We start from the raw sequence: 18229 nt of genomic DNA, 5'->3' as shown, positions 1-18229 counted from the left end.
TATCTCCATTGAATAATGACTTGGTTGGTATGCATAAAACTAAACCAATTCCAGTGAGCTTACAAGGAAGCAACTTGGGCTGGGTCAGCCCAAATTAGAGATGTAAAACCGTAAACAAGTCAAACCCACTCATGAATTATTTGAGCTCAGTTCCTTAAATAGCAGATAATGGTGTTGGAGTTGAATTCGAAGTAAGTTAAATAATTAGACAAGTCAAGTTGCAGCGGCTTGCAAGTATGGTCAGGAGTATAATAAAATATTATTTTTAATATATTTTATTTGTAATATAAATAAATATTTTTTTGATATTATAATTTATATTCAAATTGGCTCGATTAGCCTAATACTCAAGTCGACTTGGCTCGAATACACCCTTGGGACAACCCTTAAAAAAATGAAAAGAAAAAGAATTTGAGATAGAAAAAGATAGGTTGGGTTAGGATTAAAAAATAAAAATCTAACTTAATTTTGACTAAAGTTTAGATATTAGCAAATGCAACCCAATCAAAACCTAACAAGTGACATCTCTTTGTCTATGTATAAATATGTATGTATGCATGCATTAACAATTTTAAATTTGAAGGAAAAAAATCTAATATGGTATAATTAATTAGTATGATACTCCCAAAATAATATAACTTTGCCCCTCTTATACAAGATGGTGCTAAATCATTGAACCTCAATCTATCAAATTTAAGCGTAAAAAGCATGAATATTTTATCAGAAATTAAGTAAAAAATAAACAAAATGGAATTCAAGCATATCAAAAAAAATAAAAGTTAAATTGAGTTAGGACTGCCCTCATCACTATTAACCTTGTACCTATAAGTTATAAACCATTGTTATAACATTTTAGGGTCCATTTGGTTTGTAGTTGGAGTGAGAATAGAAATGGAAATTGAATCAGTTGAATGAGATTTCACTCTCAAAGGAGAAGGGGGAACTGACCATTCCTCAAATAATGGAAATGCCTGCTATTCCTCCAAAAATGAGTATGGAATTCTGATTCTGCTTAATTAAACAGTTAAAATTGGAATGATCCATTAAAATTATAATTTCAGATCGATAATCCCGTAAACCAAACAGGGCCTACATTATACAAAATTTCATTATAATAATGGTAGATTTTACATAACACAATCATAACTACATGGCGCGTTTATATAAACCAATAAAAATAAAAAAATTATGAGAGTGGAAATATAAATTTCCCTAAACCTGCTTGTATTATCCACGTGGACATTACAGTTATATCATCAAATATCATACCACCGAAACGAATTAGGCTTTGGAATCCAACGCTCCTCATCTCTCGATATGCACGTTCATGTAGTCGTATCATTTCACGTGTACAAAAGGAGAAAAAAGGGAGACTTTCGCATCCGCCGATGATCAACTGATACTCAACATCTTATCTGTAGCCTTACCATTCTTTCCTCTTTCCCTCCATCAAAACTCGAGAGAGGGGAAAAGATAGTTTATCCAATCAGATGGTGAGGTGTACCACCATCTTTATTGCTCCCAGCACCACATTATCATTCCAGCGTCAGGATCCAAAAAGGAGCACTTCACCGCCTCACCCTCACGTGTAAAAGCGAAAACGCAGGGGGAAAGAACAGACATATATAAAGAGAGAGAAAGCGAGAGGGGGAGAGAGCTTACTCAGTTCTCTCCGGTCTCCTCCAGTAAAAGTCAGCTCAGGTGGTTCGGACTCCATCAATCCCGAGCCTTATTACCAAGTACCAAGAAAACACACAAGCATAATTACAACTCTTACCGTTAATAAACAAAGTTTTTGATAACTATCGTCATTACACAATAGAATCTCAGTGGCATTTGTGTAAATTTCTGCTTAAATTATCGGACAAACTAAAGAAAAAAACGGAAAAAGGGGAGAAAAAAAATACTATCGCACAGCAGAGAAGCTGGGAGAGAATGAAAGCTTGCTCTAGAGGAAACCAGCAAGTCTCAAAAGGCCAGTTGTTCTGACACAAGTTCGTTCTTTCTTTATTTATCTGGTCTATGGGAGGAGAATTCTTTTAAAAATTAGGGTTTTTTGCAACTTCTTCCATTTCCTCTCTCCGATCTAATTGTTGTTGCTTATCCATCAATTCACCAAATGCTGTAGATCCGAGTATTTGAATCTGCATTTTCCGCGTAATAGACTAATAGTTGAGAGCTTGGATTATTTCTGCTAGAAATACAGTCGAAATTCGGGATCTTAATTAATCGTACAGGACGAGATGGAGAATATGTTCAATGATCTTTGACTTCTGCAGCGGTAAGTCGACGAGACCGCCGGTGCTTTCAGGAAGAAAAACCGTTGTCGAGCTATCTCTAGACACGCTCTCAGTCAGTATTTCTGGTTTTTCTGGGTTTCAGAAGAATTGTGAGATAATGCGCCTGCATTTACGGTTTTACATTATGGAGTTTCAAGGTTTCGAGTCTATGTGCAAGCAACTGCTGCTGTTTTCTTTTTCTTCACTAAATTGGATTGCAATTTGACGTTTAAGAGGTTGTTGAATTTAGATATAGTAGGGTTTGTCTTCACGCTGTGAGGCGGTATTGGGATCTCTGCGGGCGAAATTCTAGGGTTTTCTTAATGCGGAGCTAGCAGGAGCTAGGGTTTTGTTACAGCAACGAAGGTACGTAATTATTTGCTCCTTAGAGCTTACTACCCGGCATTATTGTTCTGCGGCTTCTGCCTTTCCAACCCAAGCAAGAGGGAAGTTTCGTATCGTTATTTTCCCACCGAGACTCAGGCTTTGGTTCCATTTGACAAAATGGAACCTTGCGATCCTTGAGAGAAAAAAGAGAAACGCATTGAGTTCATTTTGCCAACCATGCTTGCAAGGAAGTACGCTATTTTGCGGTTGGATGTTTTTAATTGGTGGACTGTACGAGGATACTATCGAGGTCACTCAAAGAGGAATTAATAATTAGGAAATTTCCGAACGGATTTTATCCTAATCCGTGCTTTTATCATCTATTCTACTTTATCTGTAAGAAGGGTTGTGCTCTAAGCTAAGACGAATTTGAGCAGGATGTGCATGAACCGGGATTTGATATTTTGTATTATGGAAAAGTCAGATTGGAGCATTTCTGTCTAAGTTTGGGTGGTGAAAATGCCTCCTTCTCCAGCATTGAGATTCTCTCCTGGAAGGGAGCTCAGAGCAGAGACTCACAAGCGAGGACGCAGCTTTGAGAGCGGATTATTTCTGAGGGAAAAGGATGACGACCTTGCTCTGTTCACTGAGATGCAAGCCAGAGAAAGGGACAATTTTTTGCTTCAGTCATCTGATGATCTTGATGAATCCTTGTGTAATTTCAGCACCTAACCTCCATCTTAGTTTCAGTTTTTGGCCCATCTATTTAGTATGAATTCTCTAGTTGGTTTAAGGACAGATTTAATATCGTGTGTTTATTCTTATTCTGGATTTATTTTTAACAGCAACAAAATTGAGATCCTTCTCAGATTTCAAGCTAGGAATCTCAATTCCAGCTCGAGGAGAGAGCAGTGACCTCCTTAATGCAGATGGTGATAAAAATGACTATGACTGGTAGGTTGTGCTCCCCTACTTTGATTTTTGCTTTTTTAATCAAGAAACATCATCATAATTGAATTCTTGTCCACTTATCAAAAAAAAAAAAAAAACATGAATCTTGTTTTACCATTCCATTTTGTTAAGTGCCATAGCTATTGTTTTTAATCCTTTTAATCATATTGTTAATTTGCCTTCTCTTATAAAATATTTCACAAAACTTGGCTGTGGTTCCCAATTCAACAGAGCAGAAAGAAGAGAATTGTACCCAATATTTTTTAAGTTATATCTGGAATTGTGTGCTGGCAATCTTCCACAATTTTGTTTGAACTCACTATTCGTGGTACTGATGTGATTTTTGGTGTTATTGATTGAACTATAGGCTATTAACTCCTCCAGATACTCCTCTTTTTCCTTCATTGGATGATGAGACGCCTCCACCAGTTAATCTTGCCTCGAGGGGCAGACCACGAAGTCAGCCCATTACCATATCAAGATCATCCACGGTGCGCTGTTAAATGTCTTAACTTGAAAACATTCACACCTTCCCCCTTCTCTTGTTTATGTCCTTGAAAGTTATATTTCCAAATTATTTTTTTGATAAATATTTCCAAATTAAATTTCTTTATTAGTTTTCTGTTGATCTTGATGATATATGTCTCCTTGCAGATGGAGAAGAGTTACAAGAGCAATAGAAGTAGTGCAAGCCCTAATCGGTTAAGCCCATCACCTCGGTCTGGAAGTGGCACATTTCAGTCAAGAGGAAGGCCTTCTTCAGCTCCTCATTCTAGTCCAACTCCTCTTCTACGGCCAACTACACCATCGCAAAGACCATCCACTCCCCCAAATAAGCCATCAACGGCTGCTCCAAGGTCTTCAACTCCCACTCCCCGGAGGTCTTCAACTCCCACTCCCCGGAGGTCTTCAACTCCTACTCCCGGGAGGATGAGCACAGGATCAAGTGGTAATATGGTTTCATCCGGGAGAAGGGGAACCTCCCCTGTAAAGTCTAGTCGTGGGAGTTCTGCCTCACCAAAACTACGGGTGTGGCAATCAAATATGCCAGGTTTCTCCACGGATGCACCTCCAAATCTTCGAACTTCTCTAGCCGACCGGCCAGCATCATATGTGAGAGGATCTTCTCCAGCATCTAGGAATGGGAGGGATGGATCGTTGAAGCTTGGAAGGCAATCAATGTCACCAACAGCTTCAAGAAGTATAAGTTCATCACATAGTCATGATCGGGATAGACTCTGCTTGCAGAGTAAGGGTTCTGTGGCATCATCTGGTGATGATGATATAGACTCTCTGCACTCTGTCCCTCTGAGTATCTCTGACCACTCAACTGTTAAGAAGGTTGGGACCTTTCCAAGTAGCAGAGCTCTGGCATTTTCAAATAAGCCTGCCAGAACAGTTTCCTCGAGTTCTGTGCCAAAAAGATCATTTGATTCTGCACTTCGGCAAATGGTATTTTTCTTCTCTACTAACAGAGCTTTATGCTAACTTTTTGTTTTCAATTACAGGAATATTTCCCTTCTCAGTATGATTAAGTTAATTTAATTTGGGCTCTAATTTTATGCATCCTTTTTCCTTTTAAAATTATTAAAATTAAGCTCAATTCAATATATGTTGGGAAAGGAACAAGGTAACCCATACAAGTCAAATGTTATGTATATTTCTGGGCTATTGATTTCTGAATGCTCTATTTATTTATCAGCTAAGTTTGGTCAACTTCCTAATGCAAGAATAATTAAGGGTAGTTCAGTGCTTTATCAAGTATAGGTCCTGTAGCTTAGTGTTTTCTCTTTGAACTTCAAAAATCTGGGAAAGTCCGCATTTTTACTGCATGCATGTAAATATGGTTTGGCATTCTGTTACCAATAATATGCTTCACTTAAGCCTTTTCTTTTTCTTATTCTTTTTGTTTGTTTTCTACTTGGTTTGTGATAGAAGTTTGATGCTTGTTGCGATACAACCTACTGTTTTGACTGAATATTATTGGCCACAAAACTTTATTTGCAGAGTGGAATCTTTAATGAAATCAAAGAAACACCAACATAGGATTACTTAGATATAGAAAATTATATTTTTGCCTCACATTCGACAATTTTAAGTTATAATGCAGAATCTTTGAAAAATTATGTAATGTTTTACTCCAAGTTAATTTTGTCAGCTACTGGTGCCATTCTGGTCCTTCTTTCCATTTTTGGAAGAGGTCATGTATATTTCAGTTTTTTAATGCAATTTTTTATATTGTTACTGATCCAAAAAAGAAAAATGTAGGATCATCGGAAAAGTCCTCAAAATATGTTCAGGCCACTCTTATCCAGTGTTCCCAGTACCACTTTCTATATCGGGAAATCAAACAATGCAAGTCGACCTATGATCTCTAGAAACTCTTCGGTCACAACTAGTAGTAATGCAAGCTCTGAACAAGGTGCAAGTATTGTACATGATACTGAGGGTAGTGACCATGAGCAGGATGAGATGACAAGTGAATGTGGAAAATCCCCGTATCCCGATGACCAAGATGAAGTATTTATCTTTGATAAGGTGGATGAGGTAAAAGAAGATGTTGAACATGGGACCCATGATGGAAGAATTGTTGATTTTGATAGAGGTACTTCTATTGGAGTTGAGTCAGGTGAATCTGAAACTTTTAGCAGTCTTAATGCTGATATTGCAGTTGCCCCAACTGTTTCTGGACCTTTTTATGCAGAAATTGACCCCACAAAAGTTTATTTTGAAGAAAATTTGGTATCATGTTCTATCTGTGGAAACAAATTTCACTGCATTGAGCCTATGGAGGTGAAAGATGATCATTGTCCAGATTGCCGTGAGAGGGCTATATCTCTCACTCTGGCTGTTACAGAGAGCACAAAATTTGTGTCTCAGAACAGCACAGTTCACTCTGAGATGAATTTGGAAGAAAATAATTTCTTAAATGAAGTTAGATCTAAGATGGAAGTATCTGAATTGCCAGAAAGTCCTAGCAGGAGAGAAGCCATGGCTGTTCAGAGTGAAAAGAATGTTGTGCAAGATGAGAGTTGCAATATTTATCAATCTCAAAGTTTATTGCAAGGTAATTCTCTTCCAGGATCAGTTGTGGAGGAAGGGAAGCAGCATTCTGTGGATCAGGAAGTGGTTGGTCAGACAACAGGTGCTTTCAGTCAATCTAACAATGACACTGCAGACCAGCAATTGCAGCATTTTAATGATCATCTAGAAATGGTTGGCCAGACAACAGTTGGTTTCAACCAATCTAACAGTGACATTGCAGACCAGCAATTGCAGCATCCTAATAACCATCCAAGCTTAAAATTTGATGTTTCAGAAGGTGCAGGTATCTCTGTACTTTTGAAAAGCTCAAGTAGTAGTAAGTGGCCTGTTGTTCAAGGGAGGACTTTCTCTGCTACCAGCATACCTTATGATGATCCCTCATATGCAAGGGAGAGTGGCAATAGTATGAGAAGCTCAATTGGGCATGGAAGTGCTTCAGCATCTTCATCTGTTGATTGGAGTTCTTCCAGACAGACAGAGGCTCGTGTGCATAGGCAGCTAAGTGGCAGGAAAACTGACTTGGAGAATTCAAGGCATGATTTGAACACAAAATCTCAAAGCACTGGATCTTCTTCCTCTGGAATCTCAAACCATGTACATCAAATTGTTGCCAAGGGAACAGGTGAAGAAAGTTTTGATGCGTCTGGTGGAAATATGGAATGGAAGGCTTTGGAGGGGATGAAACTGGTTGCTAATGAGGAATGTATAGCTTCACAAGTTGCTGAACTGGTTGTTGTGGATTCATCTTTTATCAAACCAGCTGTTTTTGAAGACATTATGATCAAGGGCACAGAGAGTTGCAGAACAGACAATCCTTCTGTCTCAGAATTATCAAGCCATAGATTAAGCATTCAATTAGAGGACGCTTCATTAGCAACATTTCCAACTGATGAGGACTGTGTTTCATCTGGGATTGCTGAGGACTTCCCAAACAAAACAAGGGGTGTCTCAGAGATAGATGTACAAGCTCACACTCTAGAATCCTCCTTCAGAGAGGAAAATGATAACAGTGTCTGTGGCTTTGATGATCCTGGTCATGACTCTTCAGTAAGCAAATCTGGAGAATTAGAAAACGGCCACGAGTGTACTCCTGGTCCACAAAATGATTATGCCCGCTCCTCAAATGCAAAGAATATCATGGATGAATTCTTGGAGTCCTCAGTTCTTGTAAACCCAGATGAGGATAAATCCAATATCTCTGATCATGGTCATGGAATTCTTGGTATGTCTTTCCTACATGATGAACCTTTTCCTATTTTGTTTTCTCTTAATTAATTTGGTATCTCTATCTTGCTGTGCTGTTTTATTTTTCTGAATAAACCAGGATGCAAGGTTCAAAGTATGGGAAACACAAGGTGTATCAGAAAGACAATTTTAAGAGACGTATTGGGATACACTTTGGATACACATGGATGCGGATGAAAAATCAAGATATGCATGGATACACTAGGAAACTCAAATAAATCTTAATAATTATATTTATAACAATAAGTAAAAGTTTTATATAACTATAAATAAGTTATTTAAACATAGAGAACCATACTTTAATGGTTTATATAAAGTGTGAGATATTGGGATACAATTAGTAACTGTTGAAAAATGATGGAAGAACTAAAATGTCAATGTATATACCTTAGTTTTCAGAAAACCAATATAATTTATCTTAATCATTATTAATATATAAATTTTAATAATTAATTTTAGCATTTATTGACAAACATCTGCTAAGAAAAGAGAAAGTTTTACCTGAGAATAAAACTCATGATTATGACAAGCAAATGGGGCATGCCTTAGTGGTGGACGTATGACTGTTACATTCTACTAATCAAGGTTCAAATCTTCTTATTGCTGAAATTTATAGTTTTTAAAAGTGCTTTAAGGAGTAATTACCGAAATTAGTAAGAGAGAGTGATTAATGGCTTGTAGTTAAGGATTAATTACCTAAATTAATGAGAGAGAGTATTAATGGCTTGTAATTAAGGATTAATTTCCTAAACTAATGAGAGAATGATTAATGGCTTGTAGTTGAGGAGTAATTATTGAAATTAGCGAGAGAGAGAGAGAGAGAGAGAGAGAGAGAGAAACGAAATTAATAATAGGAATTCAAGTTCAAATTTGAAAACATGGAACCAACTGATACACTTGTAGTATCGGCTGATACAGATCCAAAATGATCCAATATGGGCCTGTATTGGCCTGATACACACAAAAAATAGCGAAACATGTGAGTTCTACATGTTCCGTGTATCAGACCTCGTTGGGACGGTATTTATTGGGCCGTATCAGCCCAATACATACACCCCCACAAAAAAAGGAAGAAAAAAAAGAAGAAAAAGAAACTATAAGTTTTAGCTGTAAAAGGTGCCTATTACATATATTAATATAACTACATATATGTAATAATTAATGCCATGGAAGTTTGATGAAATGTTAGAATTTCAGATAACTTTGTTTCATTTGGCACTTTGAAGCATTGAAATTTAGTGGAAAAAGCTAGTTACACAATCAGGTTGCACTTGATCTTTTAAGGAGCTCAGGCTGACATGTGAGAAAATATTATGCAAGGACGTCCAATGCAAACTGAATTCATCTTCCACAGTTTTATATTTTCTCATTAAAGATTGACTTTGCTTGAATTGAAAGGGGCAGTTGAATGCATTGACCTCACCTTTTTCATTTCCAGTTTGGTATTAGGATGCTACCCCTGCCCTTATCCATGCCCCTCTTTTGTATTCCAGTTTTGTGCACAATTCTCTTATTTGTTTCTCACCAAGTTGCAAACAATCATTACAAAGTCTTTTGTGCTTCAGTAGTGTTTGAGAAATAATGGTGTATTTCTACATTCATGAAGTCATTCTACTGTCATCTTTTCACCAAGTTGCAAACAATCATTACAGAAGTCTCTTATCTTAACATCCAAGAGTGTGGGTTCATCAGGTCCCCCTAGGGTAAGGGTTTTGATAACAAAGAGATCCAGTATAGCCTTGGGTTTACCTGATTGCCATATTTTCTGATTATTTAACTAAAGAATACATTTATGGGCTGCAGGTATAATTGAATTAAAATAATATGGACTATAAAATGTATTATGTGGTATGTCCTGGGTGGTGGGTTGAAGGGTTCAACATCCATAAAATTTCATAAAGCTAGTTGGTTATACTGGCATGATCATAATGTTTATGGGTTTTGGAAATACATTAGCCTAATTTGCTTGCACATAGATGTACCTGTTTCCCACTTGTTATTGAAAAATAAAATAGTATGCATATTTAATTTCTTGCACAAAATAAATTATTTATTTTGCATAACAGGAAGATTTAGTTTTGGTATTTTTGTCTATTGGAAGGACATTACGCAATGTTGGTCTCAGCTATCTGAGGTCTTGGGAGGGGTAGACTGGATATAGATCTAACCTTTGGCATTTATTTTGCGCAAGGGGTCACTCTCAGACTCAAATCCATATTCTCACTATTGTCAAATGGTAAAATCCTCAGGCTGACAATAGTGAGAATATGGATTTGAGTCTAGATGCATTGAAATTATCCACTTAATCGATAGAAAATTACCTTTCTCTTTTTTTAAATTAGAGATGAAAGTTTTTTTATGTCTATTAAATCACTCCATATGTTATATGCGGGGAAAAGGGAAAAGGCCATATGTTATATTCATGTTTTGTGAAGATGGTTTTTTGGGTGGTAGCAGTAGTGGTAGGTTGATATCTTTCTTTGGGTCCATAGGTCAGCAAACAGCATGGCTGACTCATATCGTAATTGACAAGTATGGGGTATGTAGCAGTAGCTAGGATAACAAAAGGGGTCAATCTTCACTACATAGCATTCTTTTATTATTATCGTCAATAAAATTTCCAATGTTAATGACAAAAAAGATGGTTTTTAGGATACTTCACAAGAGCTTAGATAAGCTATTAACTGGTTATTGTTAATTGCATAAATGTAACCTGCCTCATAATATAGGATTCTGGAAATGACCAAAAAATTTTGAACCAGATTGTGAAAAAAATTGGTTAAGGATATAGTATTTCATTATTTCATTAGTCAGTGAAGAGTAATCTGTTGTCATGCCACTGAAGGTTTTGAAAAGACAGGAAGAAACAGATGAATAAGAAAAGACAACGCAAAGGGCAGAAAGGGACTTGAGTTTAGTTATTTTGATAGTTCCTTGCCTCATACTTAAATGGTCAATGGTAGAGCAGAACATAAAAACAAGATTCATGCAGTCAACCTCATATAGGTGGGTCAGGATTCATAAGGCAGACAGTGACGTTGATAATGATGATAACATCAGGTGTAATACCTGGAACAGCGTAGGAAATTGTTACAGCCAATTTTTCATATTGAAGAAACTTCCTGTGGGATTTGATTGTACAGGATCACCCTTTCCTAACGTTGATCTTTCCCAAAAAAATCACTGTGAATATCCTTCTTGGGCATCTTGAGCTGTCCTCCATAAATGAGATCCATTATGCATTTGATATTGATATCTAGGACTCAGCCTATGCAGGTGCTGGACTTGGACCTCAATCTGCTAAGTTTGCCATTAACAATTAAATAGTCCAATTCTCTGGTTGGGGAAAGGGAAAGGAAAAGGCCTCCTCCCTCCACCTATGCTGTTCTATGGTGTCCTATTTTGATTTTGAAATCACTGTGGTTAAGTGCATTCTCCCTCTCCTATAAAAAGGTCATTACCCAGTTTTGATCCCAACTATCTGGGGTCTTAAGAGGGGTGGACTGGACATAGACCTAGCGTTTTTTTTCTTTCTTTATTGGTAAAAAGTTGCTGCTTTCATACTCAAACTCATCTTCTCACACTTGTCAGTCCAAGATTTTACCATCAAACCAGTAGAAAGGTGCTGAAATAAAGATCTATAACAGAAAAGAATATTTCTTGAAGAAGAAGAGAAGAAAGGAGAAAAGGAAGAGAAGAGATTTGAGAGAGAAGAGAGCAATAGCTCAATAATGCTGGCCGCCCTCTTCACTATTATTTATAGTCTAAAATAATAGAGTGCAAAGACCAATATGCCCTTATAGGGCGGCTAAAACATAAAACAGCATAAAACAATTAAAATAACTGCTCAAAAAGGACCCAACAAGAGTGATGTGGTCCCCACTTCCTATCTAAACAATAAATAATAAAAAACTACCACTATAGACTACACAATTTGTCTAAAACCTCAACAACATCAAGGCCCCTTGTGTGTGTATGTATATATAATGCCAATACTTAGCTTCATGTCCTGACCACCATGTTAAAAACCAAATCCATTTATTTTCCTCTTTCCCCACTCTCTTGCTCTCTCGCATGTGCATTTGCATCTCTCCTCTCTCTCTCTCTCTCTCCCTCTATCTATCTATCTATCTATATGGATAGAGAGACAGAGAGGGGGGGGGGATAAATAGATAGATATGTAATTGATATACGCGTGCATGTATCCATCTGTTTACCCACATGTATACATGCATATGTACATGCACATACATAATATGTGCTTGATCAATGCTCCAATACTGTGAAGTTTCTCAAATTTGGCATTTTCTGCCTTGAGTCCACTTCAGCTCTATTTCATGATCTGGTCATATAAGGTTAGATCAAATGCAGAGATGGGAGTGAATAAGAACTAACATAGATGATGCATGGCTTGGTGTAATTCAAGAGTTTTGATTATGAAAGGGTAAGTTGAAATTACTTCAACTATCTATGATATTGGAGATGACATTGAAGGAATGCTGGGTGTGGCAACATCTTTTTATTACCAGTAATGCATCTTTGCAGCAACTTGAGGGAATAAGAGATGCACACTGGTATTGTTATAGTTAAAATTTTACACCAGTGGTAGCATCCACAATTTGACCTGCCAAGAAGGCACTCTTGCTCCAATAAAGGGGTTGGTGAAAGGCAACCATTAGGAAGCAAGCCATTTAAGTTGTTTCAAAATCTAATGGTTAACTTTGAAGTTTGGAATAATGGAATAGTTGATAAGTTAAGGAAGCTTAAAGGGGCTTTTATAAGTTTCTACTTTTAGGAGGAATAGCTTCAAGAGTTTTTTTTTTTTTTCCTGGGGAAAAAACAATTTGCATGTTAGGATGGAATAGGAAATCAAGGGAAATGATAAAGGTAAAGGTTGATCTTGGAATTCTTAACAAGAGACGGATTAAAATTTCTTGTCGTTTCTATCCATGAAAAACAGCAAGTACAATGATGAAGGCATAAAAGGGCAATTACAATGATGGACATAGTCATTTCTCTCTTGTTAATACAGGAAGGAGAAGTCATTTCTGATTGTATTGAAGGATTTCCATCAATCTGGTATATAGGTTTATAATTCAACCGTTACCATTGAAATTGAGTTGTGCATAACTGATTGATTTCCCGGACATGCTAATATGGTCTTCATATTAAAATAAAAATTAAGTATATTGGGTTCCCCTCTGTAGACCAATAGATGCTTAACTGATGCCTGTGCAGGGAAATTCCTCCAATTGATGATCTTGCATTCAATGTATCCATAACAAAGAATGTGAAGATCAGATAAGCAAGCATCTATTTTCCCGTATCTTTTGTCAATCCCTTTTCCTTCACAAATCAAATTGTCTCATATAACTGCATCCCTTTTCAGTATTGGATGTTGATTTTGGATTTTATGGTAGCTCCCACCCCTTTGCGTGAGCTGTTCACTGACCCCTTTGGATTTGCTTTCTACCCATTAAACCATTAATTAACCCAAGTGATTTAAATAAGCTTTTCTATTTGAACTCTTGAGCCATGTTGTATTTCCTATTGCAGCTTCATAGTTTGTTTGTACTTTTTATTACCATTGCAATATTGATTTGGCTATAGGATCTTTCATATGGAGAGAGAGGTTATATAAATATATTGCTTGACGGATCCTTTACTTTTGACAGAAGAATCGACTGTCACAGTGGAGGGCCAAGGAGGACATAAAACAAGAAGTCTCACATTGGAAGAAGCAACCGACACCATACTATTCTGCAGCTCTATCGTTCATGATCTGGCTTATCGGGCTGCAACTATCGCAATGGAAAAGGAGGACAATGTTCCTCTAGAGGGTTCCCGCCCAACTGTCACCATCTTGGGAAAATCCAGTTCTGGCGGGAAAGATCCTCGTGGTAGGACTGGTAACAAACGCACACCAAAATCTCAGAAAGCCAGACAGAGGCGGGTGGAATCTGACATTCAGACCCCATCAGCCAAAGTTGAAATTGATGTCAAAGCCCATGAATCCTGGGCGCATGACGAAGGGGCTCAGAACAAGGTTGACAGCACAAAGCCTCCAAAGCTAGAATCCAAGTGCAACTGTGCAGTGATGTAAGGGATTAACCATCTGTTGCGTGCGGTGAGGTGGGGGGAACTAAGCAACTATTTCTTCCCCTTCCCCTCTCTCTAATTTCCATCCTCGGGCATATCCAAGGATGCTGAGTGTTTGTATTTTATAGGTTTTTACGTTTTGCAGGGCAGATCATGTAGGATGCCCTTTCAATTTCAGTTCGTTCCATTTATTTGTAAGAAACACCACGTCATGTTGGTGACATAATCTTGTAAAGTTTTTGTTGTCTTTGGGGTGATATCACGAGAGGAATAGAGGTTTGTTTTTTATCATATCACCAGATTCTTTTTGGTCCCTCATGATTCTTTCAATTTTTCTTAAGAGAGTAACATGGCGACTGGTTCTTAATTGTTTTGAGAGTAACATGGAAACTAGGTCATTCATTTAGAATTAGCGTTGAGGGTTGTTCTAGAACATCATTTTTTTAGAAAAGTATACTGCACCTCACTGTATAATTCTGAAATCCACTATTAACTTATAACAATTCAAAATGTCAAACACCCCCACCTTAAATAAGGATGGCAAATTTTTCCATTTCTTCAATCTCTGTGGAGATTTGCCTTGAATGGGGTAGGGATGGGGATGTTTCTCCCCCCTCCTTACAGGGACGGGGATGGGGGAATTTTCATTCCCGTTAGTGGGGACGGGGAGAGCACTCCCCGCCCCACGGGGATCCCGATCCCTGCCCCTTGGGATCCCACAAATATATATATATATATATATTTAAAATATGGTTGAATATGTTTGAATCTTTTCTAATAGGATTGTAAATTTTAATTATATATATATTTTTTATTTTTTTAAATAAAAAAACAAAATAATTAACATTATAAAAAATCACGAGGAATGGGGATCCTTGTGGGGACGGGGATGGAGATAACCTTGTCCTCGTTAGTAGGGATAGGGATGGGGATGGGGATTTTTGTGGGACAGGGATGGGGAGAGGCTCTCTGTCCCTGCCTTGCCCCGTTGCCATTTCTAACCTTAAACACCACCTGTCCGTGTTTGATATCAATTCCAAGTTGGCACCTACTCTAATTGTACAATGGGGTTAATAATTTTGGCGATGGACTGAACAATTATTCTTCTTTTTTTTCTTTGTTTATTTTTGAAATTATCATATCAACAAAAAAAAATTTTGAAATGTATTTTTGAATTGAGTAAGGTTTAACCAGGCTGTGTAACCAATGATAAGGTCCATGTCAATATTAAATACATGGAGCCACAATGGGGCCCACAAGTTTCAGTTTTGTTTCAAAATAATTTATGTTTTTAAATCATCAAAATAATGGTTTTTAAAAGGGTAAAGAACACTTAATACATACCCTGAATGGGGTAGGGATGGGGATGATTCTCCCCCCTCCTTATAGGGACGGGGATGGGGAAATTTTCATTCCCAATAGTGGGGACGGGGAGAGCACTCCCCGCCCCACGGGGATCCCGATCCCTGCCCCTTGGGATCCCACGAATATATATATATTTTAAATATGGTTGAATATGTTTGAATTTTTTCTAATAGGATTGTAAATTTTAATTATATATTTTTTATTTTTTTAAATAAAAAAACAAAATAATTAACATTATAAAAAATCACGAAGAATGGGGATCCTTGTGGGGACGGGGATGGAGATAACCTTGTCCCCGTTAGTAGGGATAAGGATGGGGATGGGGATTTTTGAAAGATAGGGATGGGGAGAGGCTCTCTGTCCCTTCCCTGCCCCATTGCCATTCCTAACCTTAAACACCGGACTGAACAATTATTCTTCTTATTTTTCTTTGTTTATTTTTGAAATTATCATATCAACAAAAAGAAAAATTTGAAATGTATTCTTGAATTGAGTAAGGTTTAACCGTTCAACGAGCTGTGTAACCAATGATAAGGTCCATGTCAATATTAAATACACGGAGCCCACAAGTTCGGTTCTGTTTCAAAATAATTTATGTTTTTAAAACATCAAAATAACGGTTTTTAAAAGGGTAAACAACACTTAATACATACCCCTGAGGTTTCTAAATGGACTTGTATACTGGGATCTGCTCCTTACATGGGCGCCTCACAGGCACATCCACCGTGCATTAGGAATGTCTATGAGATGTTTCCAATGCATGATAGAATGTGCGTGTGAGGCATCTGTGAGGCGCCGGTGTGTGGAGCAGATCCGGTCTTTGTATACTGATCCATTGGATTTAAATAGGTTAGTCAAGCGTTACATTGCCATTGGAAATATCTCCTCTATCTTTATAGCGAGATATTCCCAATGCACGGCTGTAAGGACTGTTATAACTGGTTGTTGACCCTGCGTTGGGACCAGATCCGAACTCATCTGTTCTATCAGATACATGCTTTCAGCGTTAAAATCAATTGCTTATGTCGCGCTGGAGTTTCAACTTTCAAACGAGACATTGCCAAACAACCCCTGTATCAAAAATATATAAAAATCTTCATGCACAATATTTGGCGGGAAAAGCTTCACGCCGCGCTCTTGGTACCTCCCATCTCTCCCCAGAACAACGATGGAATCCGATTCGGACTCCGATGGTTCTCACATCTCTGCAACTCCGCCTAGAGGAGATCCAAAAGCTTCACAAGCTCATCATCTTTCTCCTCTCAAAAAATCTACTATTAATCGGCACGGGATTTCGTCTTGCACAAACTCTATTTCAAGACAGAAGCCCGTCTCCTCAAGGCAGAAACCCCTGAAAACCAAAGCCAAAACCAAAACCGAAGCTGAAACTAAAACTAAAGAACCTGATGATGATCCGCTACCAAGGGTTTTCCCTTCCGCTGATTTCTCAACGCTGCCCGGTGTACCTATTCAGATTCGTCGCCCTTCTGATCGAGACCTGGGTCCCTCGGCGTCCAATTCCACGGAAACTCTTCGGCAAGGTCATTTTGCAAATTGGGCAACTTTCTCTTTCTCGAAGATGCGACGGGTCAATATAGAAACTACCGAAGAAGATGAAGTGCAGCCTTCTCTATCAATTTCACGGCCTGAGACTGGAAACAATGGTGATCGCAATGAGCGTGGGGAGAGCTCTGCTGAAGCCGTTCCTTTGGACATTAATAACGAATCTGCTCATCTCAGTAATTCTACTAAATCTTTAAGAAAACATCCTAATTCTATAGGAGGCAATGTACCACTACCTCTGAAACGGCGGAAATGCGGTGGCGAAGGGAATTTTGTCAGACTTAATATAAACGGCCGCGGGCGCAAGTTCACCAGCAAGGGAGGGAAAAGACGGATATCAAATTACTCCACGAATCGGAGATATTGTTCGAGAAGTAAGAGAAAACCCAGAAAAGAAAGCGAAGCTGAAGTGGATGGGCTTTATGACGAAGGTGGTTTAGTTTCGGAGACTCTAAGACAGAAGCAGGAGCAGTGCAAGCACGGGCGGTTCAGTTACGAATTAATTGAACAAGCCGTCTCAGATGCTCGAGATGAACCATCGGATGAGAACCTTAGGAAGCTGTTGAAGCTAACCTATGGTTATAATTCCTTCCGCGAGGGACAGCTGGAGGCAATCAAGCAGGTGATTGCAGGTCAATCAACAATGCTGGTTTTGCCAACTGGGGCCGGAAAATCACTGTGCTATCAGTTGCCCGCACTGATTTTACCTGGGTTAACTCTTGTTGTGAGTCCACTGGTAGCTTTGATGGTCGATCAACTAAAGCAGTTACCTTCAATGGTTCAGGGTTCCCTCCTATGTAGCAGTCAGGTGGTTGGCAAATCATTGCTTCTCCCCTTGTTACTATCTAATGCTGGTCTTTGAAGATGTTTGTATTGATACTGCATTTTTGTTTCAGTCAAGTGAAGTGACTTCTGAAACACTACAGCAGCTTCGGGAAGGACGCATTAAGGTTGTATGTGCACTTTGTGTATAGGAGCACATAATAGGACGACATGTCTTATAATTTTCATGTAATTGGACACAAGTTTCTAGGTTGCCTTTCAATGCAGTTACGCTCTCATAGAGTTTATATGTGCTTGTCTTGATTTGTGTTCTAGATAAACTCAGAAATGGACAAGGTTTTAATGATGATATCTGATTTTTTTCATCCCTGGCAATTACAACCAATTGTTAATGTAACGTGTTTTATGTATCAGGTTCTTTTTGTTTCTCCTGAGAGGTTTCTAAATGCAGAATTTGTATCAATTTTTGGGACTACTCTACTTGTATCACTTGTGGTGGTAGATGAAGCTCACTGCATTTCTGAGTGGTGAGTGGTTGCGTGGTTGCGTTACTTCTTTGACTTTTTTCTTTC

General features: G+C 38.1%; 2 protein-coding genes across 3 annotated transcripts in view; both read left to right on the top strand.

Annotated features, from left to right (window-relative positions):
• Positions 1–1813: 1813 nt before the first annotated feature.
• On the top strand, positions 1814–14237 carry LOC148853602 (uncharacterized). The gene is made up of 6 exons (XM_088941809.1): positions 1814–3321; positions 3452–3560; positions 3925–4048; positions 4212–5009; positions 5826–7824; positions 13523–14237. Exons 1-6 carry the CDS (start codon positions 3126–3128, stop codon positions 13948–13950), a joined length of 3654 nt encoding a protein of 1217 aa, XP_088797935.1. The 5' UTR covers positions 1814–3125; the 3' UTR covers positions 13951–14237.
• A 2184-nt stretch (positions 14238–16421) lies between these two features.
• The window catches only part of LOC148853601 (DEAD/DEAH box RNA helicase family protein), a 36675-nt gene continuing 34867 nt past the window's right edge, over positions 16422–18229 (top strand). For both annotated transcript variants that reach the window (XR_016112472.1, XM_088982782.1), the window contains exons 1-3: positions 16422–17682; positions 17771–17824; positions 18072–18184. Coding sequence is in view for 1 of the 2 variants with exons in the window: in XM_088982782.1 (XP_088838908.1) it covers positions 16480–17682; positions 17771–17824; positions 18072–18184 (1370 nt within the window). In the remaining variant the exon portion in view is untranslated. The remainder of the gene's footprint in view (positions 17683–17770; positions 17825–18071; positions 18185–18229) is intronic.

Source organism: Nelumbo lutea, chromosome 4 (genome assembly GCF_056320005.1).
Source record: "Nelumbo lutea isolate HS-2025 chromosome 4, American lotus-T2T, whole genome shotgun sequence".
In the NCBI taxonomy this organism is placed as follows: domain Eukaryota; kingdom Viridiplantae; phylum Streptophyta; class Magnoliopsida; order Proteales; family Nelumbonaceae; genus Nelumbo; species Nelumbo lutea.
Note: the sequence above shows the minus strand (reverse complement) of the source record. Positions and strands in the feature narration are given on the sequence as shown.